We start from the raw sequence: 13,809 nt of genomic DNA, 5'->3' as shown, positions 1-13,809 counted from the left end.
CTCATCATTACAAATTTAAATTAGTAATAAATTGTAAATTTTTACTAACTTTTCTTACTAAAAGTAACTTTCCACAACACTAACATTTCACAGCTAAAAAAACATTGTTACACATAATAGAGACTTAAAGTAAAGTATCAAATAAGATAAAAATTCAATATATAGTAAATAATAGAGACTTAAAGTAAAGTATCCAGATAAGATAAAAATTCAATATATAGTAGAATAAGCTGAAAGAATCACTTCCATTTGCTTTTCTCAATGCAGGACTGATGACTAAAACAACTTAAAAAAAAAAGATGAAATATTATATAAGTAAATAGAAACTTAAAATAAATAGAACTTATACTGTTTTGAAATCTAATTGGACTAAAACACATTTTAGCTCTCTTTTACTCTATGGTATAATCAGAATCTAAAATAGATGACGACAGAAGAAAAATTTGATAGAAATTGGATGAGGAAGGATGACTTGGTGAAAGAGAGGCATGAGGAGAAGATAAGCACGAGGGATGCAATTTTTTCTATGTTTTCTATCTAATCTATTTGCTTTTATTATTTTAATATACTTTACAGTATGTAACATCTCAATATCTCACACTGGATAATTTATAGTTTATATATATTGTAATATTACATTTTCGGTAACATCCCGTAATCTCACACTTAAAAATTCACAGTTGATATACATATTTTAAACTCATATTTCAACTATAACTCCTAAATATAACTCGAATTCTTCTAACTTATTCTTCGATCTCTTTCTTCATTGGTATTGTTTCAGACGACATTCCTTCATCTGCTCCCGTATAACGAATTATACGATCATCGCACATACCCAAACACAAAAGCACAAACAAGTAGGGTGAGCTAACATGCAACCAATCATTTATGAAACATGCATGCAAACCTCATATAATAATCATGTCAGACATACTCATACCATCATACAACAATCACATCATACATACTCATCTATTACTTTGATACACATGGTAAAATGACATCACAAGACTTATTACTTTATAACCCGACTCGTCCGGACTAGAATGATTACCGAGCTATGGCGAGTCTTGCACTCGTGGTGGCTTTATGAAACTTGGGCACTACCGCCCGGCACTACCGCCTTATGAAACTTGGGCACTACCGCCCGAACACAGTCACGAGGTTAATCCGTTATCACTCACCTTGGATCATATGGAAGCACCCAAGACTAGGACCTCCTGCTACTCCTCACCACATGGTTCAGTCCTCTCTACGTGAGAAGAAAGACCATTGGAGTTTCAGGATGACCCCCAAAACTGAGTTACCATGCAATCATTCTATACACCCCCAAATCACCACCATGTATCCTCTCCTTGAGGATCATGGAATTACGTATATGAACCATACTGTCACTTTGAAACTTAACCCAAGACATGAATAACCAGATACTATCATATTATCACAGTAAATCCAACATATCTCATGCATTCACATACTTCCCATATAAATCACATCATTATAGTTCACAACCATGTTCAGATGCATAATTCAAATGTAATATAATAAAATACAATCATCACAATTATAATTCATATATCTACCACAATAACATGAATTCATCAGACATTTCCATTCCAACAAGATATATTGTACAATAATTTAATAGTACATAATCTGTTAAATAGGATTTAAGTTAAAAACTTGTCGAGTAGACTTCCAGGAAAGAGAGGTGCGTCACAATGGACAAATTAAGTACCAAGTCTTTCCTTAGCCAAATTGTTCCTCAACTAGTTTTTAACAAATTTCTTATTTACAGATTCAAAACAACAGCATATAATATTTACACCGAATTTCAACATAGATAGATATACAGTAAGCATTAATAGTATTCACACAGAATTTCAAGATATGAATAGTAATAAAACAATACTAAGTCATAATATAAAAGCATAGAAATACTAAATCATAATATAAGAGCATAGAAAGGTTAGCTCCCCTAACTCTATTCCAGACTTAATCTCCTGCTCCGAATTTGTTTCCCCGAAAACTCTTCAGAACCTCTACTCTTCTTGCAACTAAAAATTTCTCCCTAACTATTTCTTCTTTGTTTCTCAAGCTCTCACTTGATTCCACTTCTTGGTGCAGAATACCCTTCCCTCTCATGGCTATTTATAGTTAAAAAAATTTACTATTCATTAATATTTTAATATTATTTATTATTTTAATATTATTTAAAAAATAATATTTTAATAATTTACTTATTAAATCTGATCCTAATTTCTTCCATACTAAGAAATCCTAATTTCTTCCATGTTAAGGAATCCTATTTTCTTTCATGCTAAGAATTTTTTTTTTACTATTCACTGTTTACTATTCAATTTTAAAAAAATACTAAATAAGTTACCAAAAATTTAAACCTCTCCTTCTAAAATTATTATAATTTTATATCCAAAATTTACATTTTTCTATCCACTAAAATTATTATTACTAATAAAATACTAAAATTTACTACTATAAATATATATATATATATATATATATATATATATATATATATATATATATATATTTTCATGGATCTTACACAGTAACCAAATTTAGTTTTTAATATATCACATAGTACTAGTTTCGGTTATCGTATTTTTTTAAGTAACTCCTATGATCTTTTATTAATATCATGGCATATATTTTAACATGATTTTTACTATTTATAATTTTGTCCCATTAGGATCATCAATTTATATTTACCTTTTTTAGATACAATATGTTTTAACTTTCCATCTTTTTACGAAATTCACTTTCAATTTTTTTTATATTTTTTTAACTGATTTTACTTTTTTTTTTAATAATTTAGTTTCTCTTTAACTTTTGTATATACCTCTTTTAGTCTTTTCCTTTAAATATAATGATAATTATTGAATAATATCTTATTTTTATCATCAATAGATATTATAACATAATACTCCATCCCATTTACATTATATGTGTACAACATTATAGATATAATGATAATTCAAAAAGTCCTTAGTAGTCCATTGCAAGATTGTATTTCTATTCTATAAAATAAACTTTTATATCATCTTAGGATTGATCCTTATATTAGTTGTCCAAATTTTATCCAACAAAACTATATTTAAGGAGTGACTACAAAAATAACCTCATACTTTTTATTACGCGAACATCTGTCTAGAGATTTTTTTTCAAACATATTCATTTGTATCTTCAACAAAATGTGCAAATAAGTTACAAGTATAGTACTATTCAAGTTGAGGTCAACCACCTCCGTATAGTACTAAAGTCATGTTCATGTTTAGCTCACCACCCCTTCGAATGAGGTGTTTAAAGGACATTGTTCTTTTTTCGCATGAGGTGTTTAAAGGACATTGCTCTTTTTTCCTATATCACAAGTCAAAGCAACCAATTTTGCAATTATCTGTACACTATATTCTGTTCGGTCAACGAATTGGTTGGACAGTTAATTTGGTAGTTAGTTAAGTGATATTTTTACCATAATAACTAAGGAGTCAAGATGATATTTTTACCAAAATGATTGAACAATCAAGGTGAAACAGAACCATTTTGATTAAACTCTTAAACAAGATTAGTGGAATTTGGAATTTGGAATTTGGACCGTAATTACAAAAACTATAAATAAAAGTCCAAGATAAGGTGACATGTTAGACATTAATTATACATTTATTATCCCTACATTCAAACCAACCTGATTTTATTGGAGAATTTTTGACAAGTACCCTCAATCGGTATTCATGAATAAGAAATAACTTAGAACAAGGAGCAATGGACAACTGACCCTTAGAAAGAGTTTGACCGACCCCACTTATCGAAACAATTACTATTACAAAATTAGCTAAATAATACATAATCATGATTTAGTGTAAGCATTTTATTCTAAACAATGTCCTCGTTCTTTTTCACAACCCATGAAATTTGTATAGGTAGCATTACTCCCATTACACTACATCCATTCTTTACCCAATGTTTATCATTTGTTATATGTTTTCCAACTATATCTTTATCCTATTTTAGATGTTAAGCAAATTGTTGGGTTAAGACATCAATTCGAGTAAAAAAGGTTCCTCCTAGATAAATCTCTCACAGGTAACAGTTACCTACAAATTTTACCTACGACATATTACCTATATATCTTATGTACAAATAAGATCAACAGGTAATTATCTATGGATCAGATAGTAGGTGGTTATTATAATATCTCAATTTTCATAGTGTTCAATTATTGTAGAATATATCACATTTTTAATATTACACAATAGTTAACTCGAGGAAAACATATAAATTGTTATTACAATTATTCATAAATAACTTAAAATAGTAAGCTATAATATGTACACCATTCTATACTACAAAAATATATACTACACTAAACCAAAAGCGTAATATAGAATTTGCAAAACAAAAGGAAATACGAAACGTCTTACTCTAAGCTTCAACTCCGTTACCAGCTAGCTCATGCCTACTGATAACGGTTGATTTTACGTGTTTTTGTCTATATATTTTGTGAATAAATCAACTCCTGCATAGCTTTTACCGTGTTTTATCCTCAAATTTAGTGTGTTTTCTAGTTTTCTTGTGTTTTATTTAGTATATGTTTGTTTTTACCTCTAATATCTTTGTTTGAGTGTGTGAAATAAATTAATATGAAGCAATTCTAGTGGAGGAAAACAAGCAATAAATCAAAGGAACATGTTTTTGGACAATGAAAGATCAATTCGCCAATCCAAAGAATCATAGAAGCAAGAAGAAGTGTGAAAAGAATAACAATGAACATAAGTGCTACCGCTGACATGCAGTTGAGCGCCACCTAATCACGACTTACTGTCGCTGGGGTGCAACTGGCGTGCAGCTGAGCGCCACCCGACCAGACTTGCCGTAGCTGAGCAGCACATGTTTGGTGCAACTGAGCGCCAGCTATTTGGAATGTTGTCGCTGGGGTGTAGCTGGCGTGCAGTTGAGCGCCAACTCTCTAGAATGCTGCCACTGGGTGCAGCTGGGGTGCAGCTGAGCGGTGGCAATGCTGATGTGGCAAATTTGGTCTATTTAGGATTGAAACTCGAAGGGCTTTGGATCTTCCTGGAGCTGGACGCATTTTCCTTCACCTGGAGCACTTGGAGGTGAGCTAGGAGCTGTAGGAACAACCCATCTTCCTCCTTGGGTCTTTAAGCTTCATCAATGGTAATTTTGTCCCTTTTGGGTTGAGGAAGAAGATGGGTCACGAATTGGAGATGGAGATGCGAAGGGGGAGTGTTGTTGTAACTTTGGCAAGTGTACCAAATCGTTCAAGTAATAAAACCGGTAAGACCGGATATCGTTTCCCAAGAGACTCGTGTCTTAGACAGTCGTATAATATCTAACTAATTTAGACTAAAGAATGATTCCATATTTTTGTGGTTTTAATACGATTAAAGTAAAGATAATGCAGGAATGATAAAAGTTGATCTTTGATAACTTAAACGCTAGAAATGCGAGTGATTAGAAATGGTATGAAATGGTATTATTGGGGGTATGATCTCATCTACTTCACTTTTGCGCATACAATTCACTTTCTTTCCATTAATTATCCAATGTCAATCAACTAAATTACTCCAACCCAATCCCTTGGTAGAAAGAGCCTAGACTTACTTCTTAAACTCTAATTCCTTAGAAACTTTAACAAGTTCATCCGCTTTAAGAGTTGAGATTTAAGACAACCAAAGGTCCAAGTTCTATCCCTAGATACAATTTCCCTTAGGTATTTAATCCAATTTCAGATTTACACAACATTTCCCAATATCAAGCAAACCCTAGAATCATGCAATGGTGGAACACAACATCACAAGCTTTAAGAGAAGGAATTAAACACTAGAAATCAATGGAATAGACATATAATCAATCAATTCAACTGTAATTAGCACAAAAGATCCGTGATTACATCAACCCCCAACAATAATGAAACTAGCTCTCCATTGTCATGGAGAGCTTGATCTTACTAATTGATGAAATGGAAGAAGGGAGAAGACCCAAGGTGGAAGGAGAAGTGTTTCCACAGCTCCAAGATCGCTTCCAGCTGCTTCAAGGTGTAGAAATCGCGTCTGGGCTGCCAAAGATGCCAACCCCTTCGCGTTCCAGAACTAAATAAGCCGTTTCTGCCACATCAGCAAAAGTCGCGCCCGGCGGCCCGACAGACAGGCGCCAGGCGCGCCCTCGGTCAGCACTGTCACGCCCGGCGCCGCCTAGGCCAGTAGGCGCCCGGCGTGACTCTCTGCAGCAGCCCTGGTTCTTCATCTTTTCAGCTACTCTTCTCTCTTTTCTTGGGTTTTGGTAATGTTCATTGGTGAGTAGCTTATCCCAGCTTCTTTGAATGGGGATTAGCCAACAAATGGGCTAATTACAACTTATAAAGTAATCACTTACAAACAACAGAAATTGAGTTAAACAAGACTAAAAGTAAAGGAAGAGTTGACAATTTCCATCAATTTGATGTTGGATAATGAAGTAAAATTGGTCATTATCAACTCCCCCAAACTTAGAACCTTGCTTGTCCTCAAGCAAAAGGTAACTATCCTAAAATACAATCATTCAAATGCATTGGTTTCAAATTTGAGATATCCTTTAAGTTCAAGAAGTGAAAATCCTGCGTTAGCATCTAATAGAAAGAACATAATGGATATATAAGTTGTCATCAATCAAGCACAACAGAGGTGTTCACCTATCAACAATTATGGTCACAATGCAAAGGGTGCAAAAGAAATCAACAAACATGACAGAGTGTTTCACTTGATGTATGGAATCAATTCTCACCTGGAAAGTGTTTCACTCTAATGCACTAGCGTATAAGGGTGTATAAAGCTCATTCTGCAGTCATAATATCACACAATTTAACTTTGCCTTTCGTTTCAATCAAATCAAACACATCACAAGCAAGTTGATAACACAAGGACTTTGTTTGGCTTGTATTGTGATTGGGCTAAGAAAGAATCATGGTTTTTCTGGAATTCAAAGGATCTTGAGCTGAGAGATTAAGTAATTCACTTCATGCATATAAACTTCTCTTTTTGCTCCTCATGTACTATTACCAATTTCAAACTTATACCCAACTGTTTTTCATTAAGCTCTTTTCTTATTCTCTTTTTCTTACTTTTCCATCTTTGTCTTTTTCTCAATACACCATATTTTCCCCCCAAACTTGGACTATTCTCCTGTAATGCAGATGCATGTTCTATTCAGCTCAAGGTAAAAAAGTTCAGGGAATTTTCAATAAGCTTAAGGTACAAAGAGGAAAGATCTTTTTACATTTGTGGTTGAATGGCTAATGTATATGTAAGGTGAGAAAAGAATGCCTTGATCAAATTCAACAAGCAAGTAGATAGTTCAAATCTTAGAAACTCAGGCAAAGTCAATTGTGATCTAGCATGATAGCAATCACACAGCAAAAAATTATGAGGCACTAAATCTCACCCTGTTAATCAAGATTCCATACTTTGCCAAACACAATGTCATGAATATTGACTGCAATTGATTCCCTAAGCATTAGCATAACTCAGTGAAAACATCCACAATAAATGCTCAATTAACTCAACTATTTCCACACATTCAATCACATAAAGAAAGCATAACAACCAGATTGTCACATATCATCAACTCATACTGTCAAACCAAATGCATAGAAGATGTTTATGAAAGGGTTCCTAAAAGTAAAATAAAGACTGAAAAAATGAAAAGAAGAATAAAGAAGGTCGACTACTGCTGTGATGGCCCATCAATCAGTCTGAGTCCTCCTCATCTACCTCATCATTGTTCTCCTCCTCCTCGTCATCATCATCCTCATCCATAGCAGCAGTGCCATCCTGAGGTCTACCCCCCCCAGAAGGAAAGGACTGGTCCCCAGGCCAAGCAACGAAGGTGCTGTACTGGTCGGATGTCATAAAACCCGGATGGGATGCTGCATAAACATGCCTCATCATCTCTGCATGGGCCTGACCGATCCGGTTCACCGCCTCCAACTTTGATTCAATCAGTGCAAGTCTCATGTCCATCATCTGGTAAGGATCGGACGTAGGTGCTGGTGGTGGTGGCTGAGGACGTCTGGGGATAGGGCGTTGTCTGGCATGCCTCCTTGGTGATCTGGGTGGTGGACTGGCAACTCCATCATCTGCATCCAAACAAAATTGGGTATAATACCCCATATCAATAGGTCTCCTAGGATGCTCGAATGGTGGAATAGTGATGTCCACTCCTTCTTGTTTGCAGAGATGGGTGATAAGAGAGGGATGTCCAAGGGGAGCTTTTGTGGAATTCGCACAGTTGCGTATCTCATTTGCGATTAGCTTCCCCAAGTTCACAGAGCGTCCAGTGAGAATGGCATAAAGGAGGACCGCTCTGTTAACCGTGACGTCAGAGACATGCGTGCACGGTGAAATGTTGGAATGCACCAGAGGCATCCATAGGCGGCTGAGAGAATGCAGGTGCACTCTCTTGATATGAAGAGGTTGCTGTTGCCTATTTCGTTGAAATGATCCTCTTGCAATACATAGGGTCTGTTCAATCTCTTCATGATCTAACTCAGTCGCCATCAGCTCGGCGTACCCGCATAGCTCATCATCATCTTCCCACTCTGTGTTTAGGAACTCAGTAATAGCGTCAGCACTAAATGATATCCGCTGACCACGCACATAGCTCCAGAAAGGTTCTGAGTCCGGAGAGAAGGATTTAGCATTGGCATAAAACTCCTGGACAACTGCAATATTGGCGGGCTCTGGGTACGTGCATAAGGAGCTTCATTGCCTCTCCAAAATCTCATTGGAGAATTCTGGCACATCTTGAGGGAGGAGGGTTACTTTTCTCTCCATTAAGAGTTTTCTGCTCTGAACATTGGAGAAGTGCTTCTTATGTTCTGGAGTTAAGAAGATAGCAGAATATATCTTCTCCTTCCTTTTGTTTTCCCTAAGACCAGCAGTAGTCTTGGTTCGCTTAAACCCAGATGAAGAAGCCATAGCTGCAAAATAAGGTAGAGTTCAAGAGGATAAATGTGTTTAGATTCATGAGTAAATTCATCATTAGCTTACATCATGATGTACCAAATGCTTTCAATGGTATGCACACAAACCACACAGTCAAAACATATCAAAGAAAAGCCGTGATCAGTGAAGAAATGAAGCCAAAGCAGCAAAACAACAAAAATTCTGGTTGTTGTCAGGGGTGGTCACGCCGGGCGCCGCACAAGTCAGTAGGCGCCGGGCGTGACAGCATTTTATGCAGATTCTAGCTTTTTGGCCTCTCAGCTGCTGGCTCAGTTTGAGTGTATGAGATTAATTTTAGATGATGTAATGATGCATAACTCAGTGAAAACAAATCATCAATAGCCAAGGCACAAGCAAAACTCCATGAATCAACACACTTTTGCTACTTTAATAAAGGTCAAACTCAGATATAATCACAGCTCAGTCAAAAATTCATCAAAAACAACATTTAAACAACATACAAAAGCTGCAGGACACACCACAACAAAGTGCCAAACTTGGGCAGAGGAAGTCGCGCCCGGCGCCGCATCAGCCAGCAGGCGCCTGGCGCGACATGCAGAATTGGGGCAAACCCAGATTCTGCATTCCAGCCACTGTGATTGTGTGTGTGTGTTCGAATCTGCCTATGAAAGCAAGAATTTGAGTCCTAAGCAGCAGCTATCACAAATAACACTCTAATTGAACTGAAATTAAACTACCCTAGGTCAAAATCAAAGCTTCTAAAAGCTAAACAACCAAGATCAGGCATTGTGAAAATTATGGCCATAGTAAAGAGTGAACAACCTACTTGATATGCAGAGAAGATGATTAGCTAGATTTTGAGACTTTTGAATTTGGAGAGTGCTTGGATTGAGATGGCCCGAGAGTGGTTAGGAATGATGAGCAATGGAGGCAGCAGCAATTAGGTGTGGAGGTTGAAGATTTATGATAATGGAGTGAGTGTGGTGGTGGAGAGTGAAGAAATAGATGAGGCCGTGAAGTGGAGAAGAATTAGAAGGAGTGATAGTGTGTGTGAGAAGTTTCTGAACTGAGGGGAGTGTTAGGGTGAGTGTGGGGTGAAAAGAATTTGATAGGCCAAGCCCACTGTGCACTCAGACTTAAGTGAAAAAATCTGCTGCAGAAGTCGCGCCGGGCGCCTGTTAGGTCATGCGGCGCCGGGCGTGGGATTGTGACCCAGCCAGATGCTGAATCTGAGAAATGATGGTCAGAGTGTGCAAGCTGGCGCCAGGCGCCGCCCAGTGCAGGAGGCGCCGGGCGTGAGTTTCTGCAGAATTATGCAGAAACTGGTTTTTAAGCTACCTAATTCGGGTTTTTGAGAATTTGAACTTCAAATCACTTGAGATGCTCCAGAATCTCATATTATCATTAAACAAACTTGTTCAAAACCTAAGGAATTGAATTTGATATTCAAGTTGCAAATTGAAGTCATTCTTTCAAAACTTTAAAATTCCACAAGTTAGGCAACATTTTTGGCTTTTGGCTTGAGTAAGGTAATTTGAAATCATGTAAAAACAGCCCAGAAAATAGCCAAAACAGTTTCATATCTCCTATTCACATCAATTCACTATAGCCTTCACAATTTTAACAATCAACTCTACAAATCACCTTGGTTGTTCCTCACACAAACATGCTTCAAAAACAATTAAATTACACCACACATTACAGCAAACAATCAACTAATCAAACAACACTCAAGAATTAAAATCACACAAGAGAAAAGGTTAGAAAACTGGGTTGCCTCCCAGTAAGCGCTTGTTTAACGTCATTAGCTTGACACCATTTAGCTCAAGGGTCAGAGAGGTGGATGATTGTAGTGAGACGTTGGATCTCACCACCTAGGTAATGTTTCAATCTCTGCCCATTAACCACCCAACTTCTTGCTGGATCATCTGAAGTAGGGTCAACCAATTCGACTGCTCCATGAGGTTTTACCTCCTTGATGGTGAAGGGTCCAGACCACTTTGACTTCAACTTTCCTTGAAAGATCTTGAATCTAGAATTGAAAAGGAGAACTTGTTGGCCAGGTTGAAATTCTCTCTTTAAGAGCTTTTTGTCATGATACAATTTGACCTTCTCTTTGTAATTCTTGGAGTTATCATAAGCTGTCAATCTCATTTCTTCCAACTCCTGTAATTGCAGCTTCCTCTTTTCTGCAGACAAGGTAGAATCAAAGTTCAAGAACTTCAGGGCCCAATAAGCTTTATGTTCCATCTCCACCGGTAAATGACAAGATTTGCCATAGACTAGTTGGAAGGGAGTCATCCCAACAGGTGTTTTCATTGCAGTCCTATAAGCCCACAGAGCATCATCCAGCTTTAATGACCAATCCTTTCTTGAAGAAGAAACAGTTTTCTCAAGAATCCTCTTGATTTCTCTATTTGATACTTCCGCTTGCCCATTGGTTTGAGGGTGATATGGGGAAGCAACTTTATGTTTCACCTCATAGTGTTTTAGTATCTTATCCAGCTGATAGTTGCAGAAATGTGATCCTCCATCGCTGATAAGAATTCTTGGCACCCCAAATCTTGAGAATATATTCTTCCTCAAGAATTTAATCACAGTGGTTGCATCATTCTTCTGACATGCTACTGCTTCCACCCATTTGCTGACATAGTCCACTGCAACCAGAATATACTCATTAGTATAAGATGAAGGTAGGGGACCAACAAAATCAATACCCCAGCAATCAAAAACCTCTACTTCCAGGATGTTTTGTAGTGGCATTTCATGCCTTCTTGAGATAGTGCCCATTCTTTGACATTTATCACAACGCTTGGCGTGGGCATAAGCATCCTTGAATATAGTAGGCCAGTAAAATCCAGATTGGAGGACTTTGGCAGCTGTTCTTTCACCATTGAAGTGTCCTCCATAGGGTGAGTTATGGCAATGCCACAAGATTCCTGCTGATTCTTCTTCAGTAACACACCGCCTCAAGAGATTGTCAGCTCCTAGTTTGAATAAATAGGGGTCATCCCAAATAAACTGCTTAGCATCATTTAGGAATTTCTTCTTTTGTTGCCATGAAAGATCATCTGGAAGGATGCCCGCAGCTTTGAAATTAGCTATGTCAGCAAACCAAGGCCTTTGTTGGACCATCATCAAGTTCTCATCATAAAACTCTTCACGGATTTCTCTTTCTTTAGTTGTAACTTCATCATTGACAAGTCTTGAGAGATGATCCGCAATGACATTTTCGCTTCCTTTCTTATCCCTGATCTCCAAATCAAATTCTTGCAACATAAGAACCCATCTTATCAATCTTGGTTTGGAATCAGGCTTGGTAAGCAAGTACTTGATAGCAGCATGATCAGTGTAAATAATCACCTTTGATCCTATGAGATAAGGTCTGAACTTCTCTAATGCATACACTATTGCCAAGAATTCTTTCTCAGTTGTGGCATAGTTCAATTGAGCTCCATTCAACACCTTGCTGGCATAATAAATGCTGTGAAACACCTTTCCTCTTCTTTGGCCTAGGACAGCACCTATGGCATAATCACTGGCGTCACACATCAACTCAAATTCTTGTTCCCAATTTGGACCAATTATCACTGGTGCAGAAATTAACTTGTCCTTGAGAACCTTAAATGCAGTTAGACACTCTTTATCCAACACAAAAGGAGTGTCTTTTACTAAGAGGCTGCAGAGTGACTTGGCAATCTTGGAGAAATCTTTGATGAATCTTCTATAGAAACCGGCATGACCAAGAAAGCTTCTGATTCCTTTCACATTTGTTGGTGGTGGCAGTTTTTCAATAACTTCCACTTTAGCTTTGTCAACTTCAATTCCTCTAGAAGAAATCTTATGACCTAGAACAATACCTTCAGTAACCATGAAATGGCATTTTTCCCAATTGAGAATAAGGTTTGTTTGAATGCATCTTTCAAGCACAATCTCTAGGTTTGATAGGCACAAGTTAAATGAGCTACCAAACACTGAAAAGTCATCCATAAATACTTCAATGCATTTTTCCACTAGGTCAGCAAAAATGGCTTGCATACATCTCTGAAACGTTGCTGGTGCATTGCATAATCCAAAAGGCATCTTCCTGTAAGCGAAAACACCAAAAGGACAAGTAAAAGCAGTCTTTTCTTGGTCTTTAGGATCCACCACAATTTGGTTATAACCAGAATAACCATCCAAGAAGCAATAGAAAGCTTGACCAGCTAACCTTTCTAACATCTGATCCATGAAAGGAAGGGGAAAATGATCCTTCCTTGTAGCCTTGTTCAGCTTTCTATAGTCAATGCACATCCTCCACCCAGTTACTGTTCTCGTAGGTATGAGCTCATTTTTATCATTACACACTACGGTCATACCACCTTTCTTTGGCACTACCTGTACTGGACTCACCCATGTGCTATCAGAAATAGGATATATGATTCCAGCTTCTAGCAATTTCAGAACCTCTTTTCTAACTTCTTCTTTCATTACAGGGTTCAATCTCCTCTGCGGTTGAGCTACTGGTTTGAAATCCTCCTCCATGAATATCCTGTGCATGCAGTAAGAAGGACTTATTCCTTTTAGATCAGATATTGACCACCCGATGGCTCCCTTATTGGCTTTGAGAACTTCAATTAATTTCTCCTCTTCTGCAGGAGATAAAGAATTGCTGATGATGACTGGTTTGCTACCAACTTCTTCTAGAAACACATACTTCAAATGAGGGGGTAACATTTTCAACTCAAGTTTGCCATCTTTGACTTTTTCCTTGGAATTTATATCTTCAATCTTTGCTTCATGAGGGGGAATTTCCTTCAGAGCATCCAAGTTAGTCAGGCATTCATCA

At 37.1% G+C, this 13,809-nt stretch overlaps 1 protein-coding gene across 1 annotated transcript; it reads right to left on the bottom strand.

The window, feature by feature from the left end:
• Positions 1–10,805: 10,805 nt before the first annotated feature.
• Positions 10,806–13,809, bottom strand: LOC128193792 (uncharacterized). Its single transcript, XM_052867900.1, has 2 exons — positions 12,065–13,809; positions 10,806–11,968 (listed from the first exon to the last, which is right to left on the bottom strand). Exons 1-2 carry the CDS (start codon positions 13,695–13,697, stop codon positions 10,806–10,808), a joined length of 2,796 nt encoding a protein of 931 aa, XP_052723860.1. The 5' UTR covers positions 13,698–13,809.

The sequence above is a fragment of the Vigna angularis genome, chromosome 8, assembly GCF_016808095.1.
Source record: "Vigna angularis cultivar LongXiaoDou No.4 chromosome 8, ASM1680809v1, whole genome shotgun sequence".
Lineage (NCBI taxonomy): Eukaryota > Viridiplantae > Streptophyta > Magnoliopsida > Fabales > Fabaceae > Vigna > Vigna angularis.
Note: the sequence above shows the minus strand (reverse complement) of the source record. Positions and strands in the feature narration are given on the sequence as shown.

Bases quoted from the DNA above. Each gene is read 5' to 3' on its own strand.
- LOC128193792 (XM_052867900.1), bottom strand. From the start codon at position 13,697: ATGTTACCCCCTCATTTGAAGTATGTGTTTCTAGAAGAAGTTGGTAGC. The intron at 11,969-12,064 runs GCATCCTTCCAG...TATTCAAACTAG, and splicing joins AGCTAATTTCAAAGCTGCGG to GAGCTGACAATCTCTTGAGG.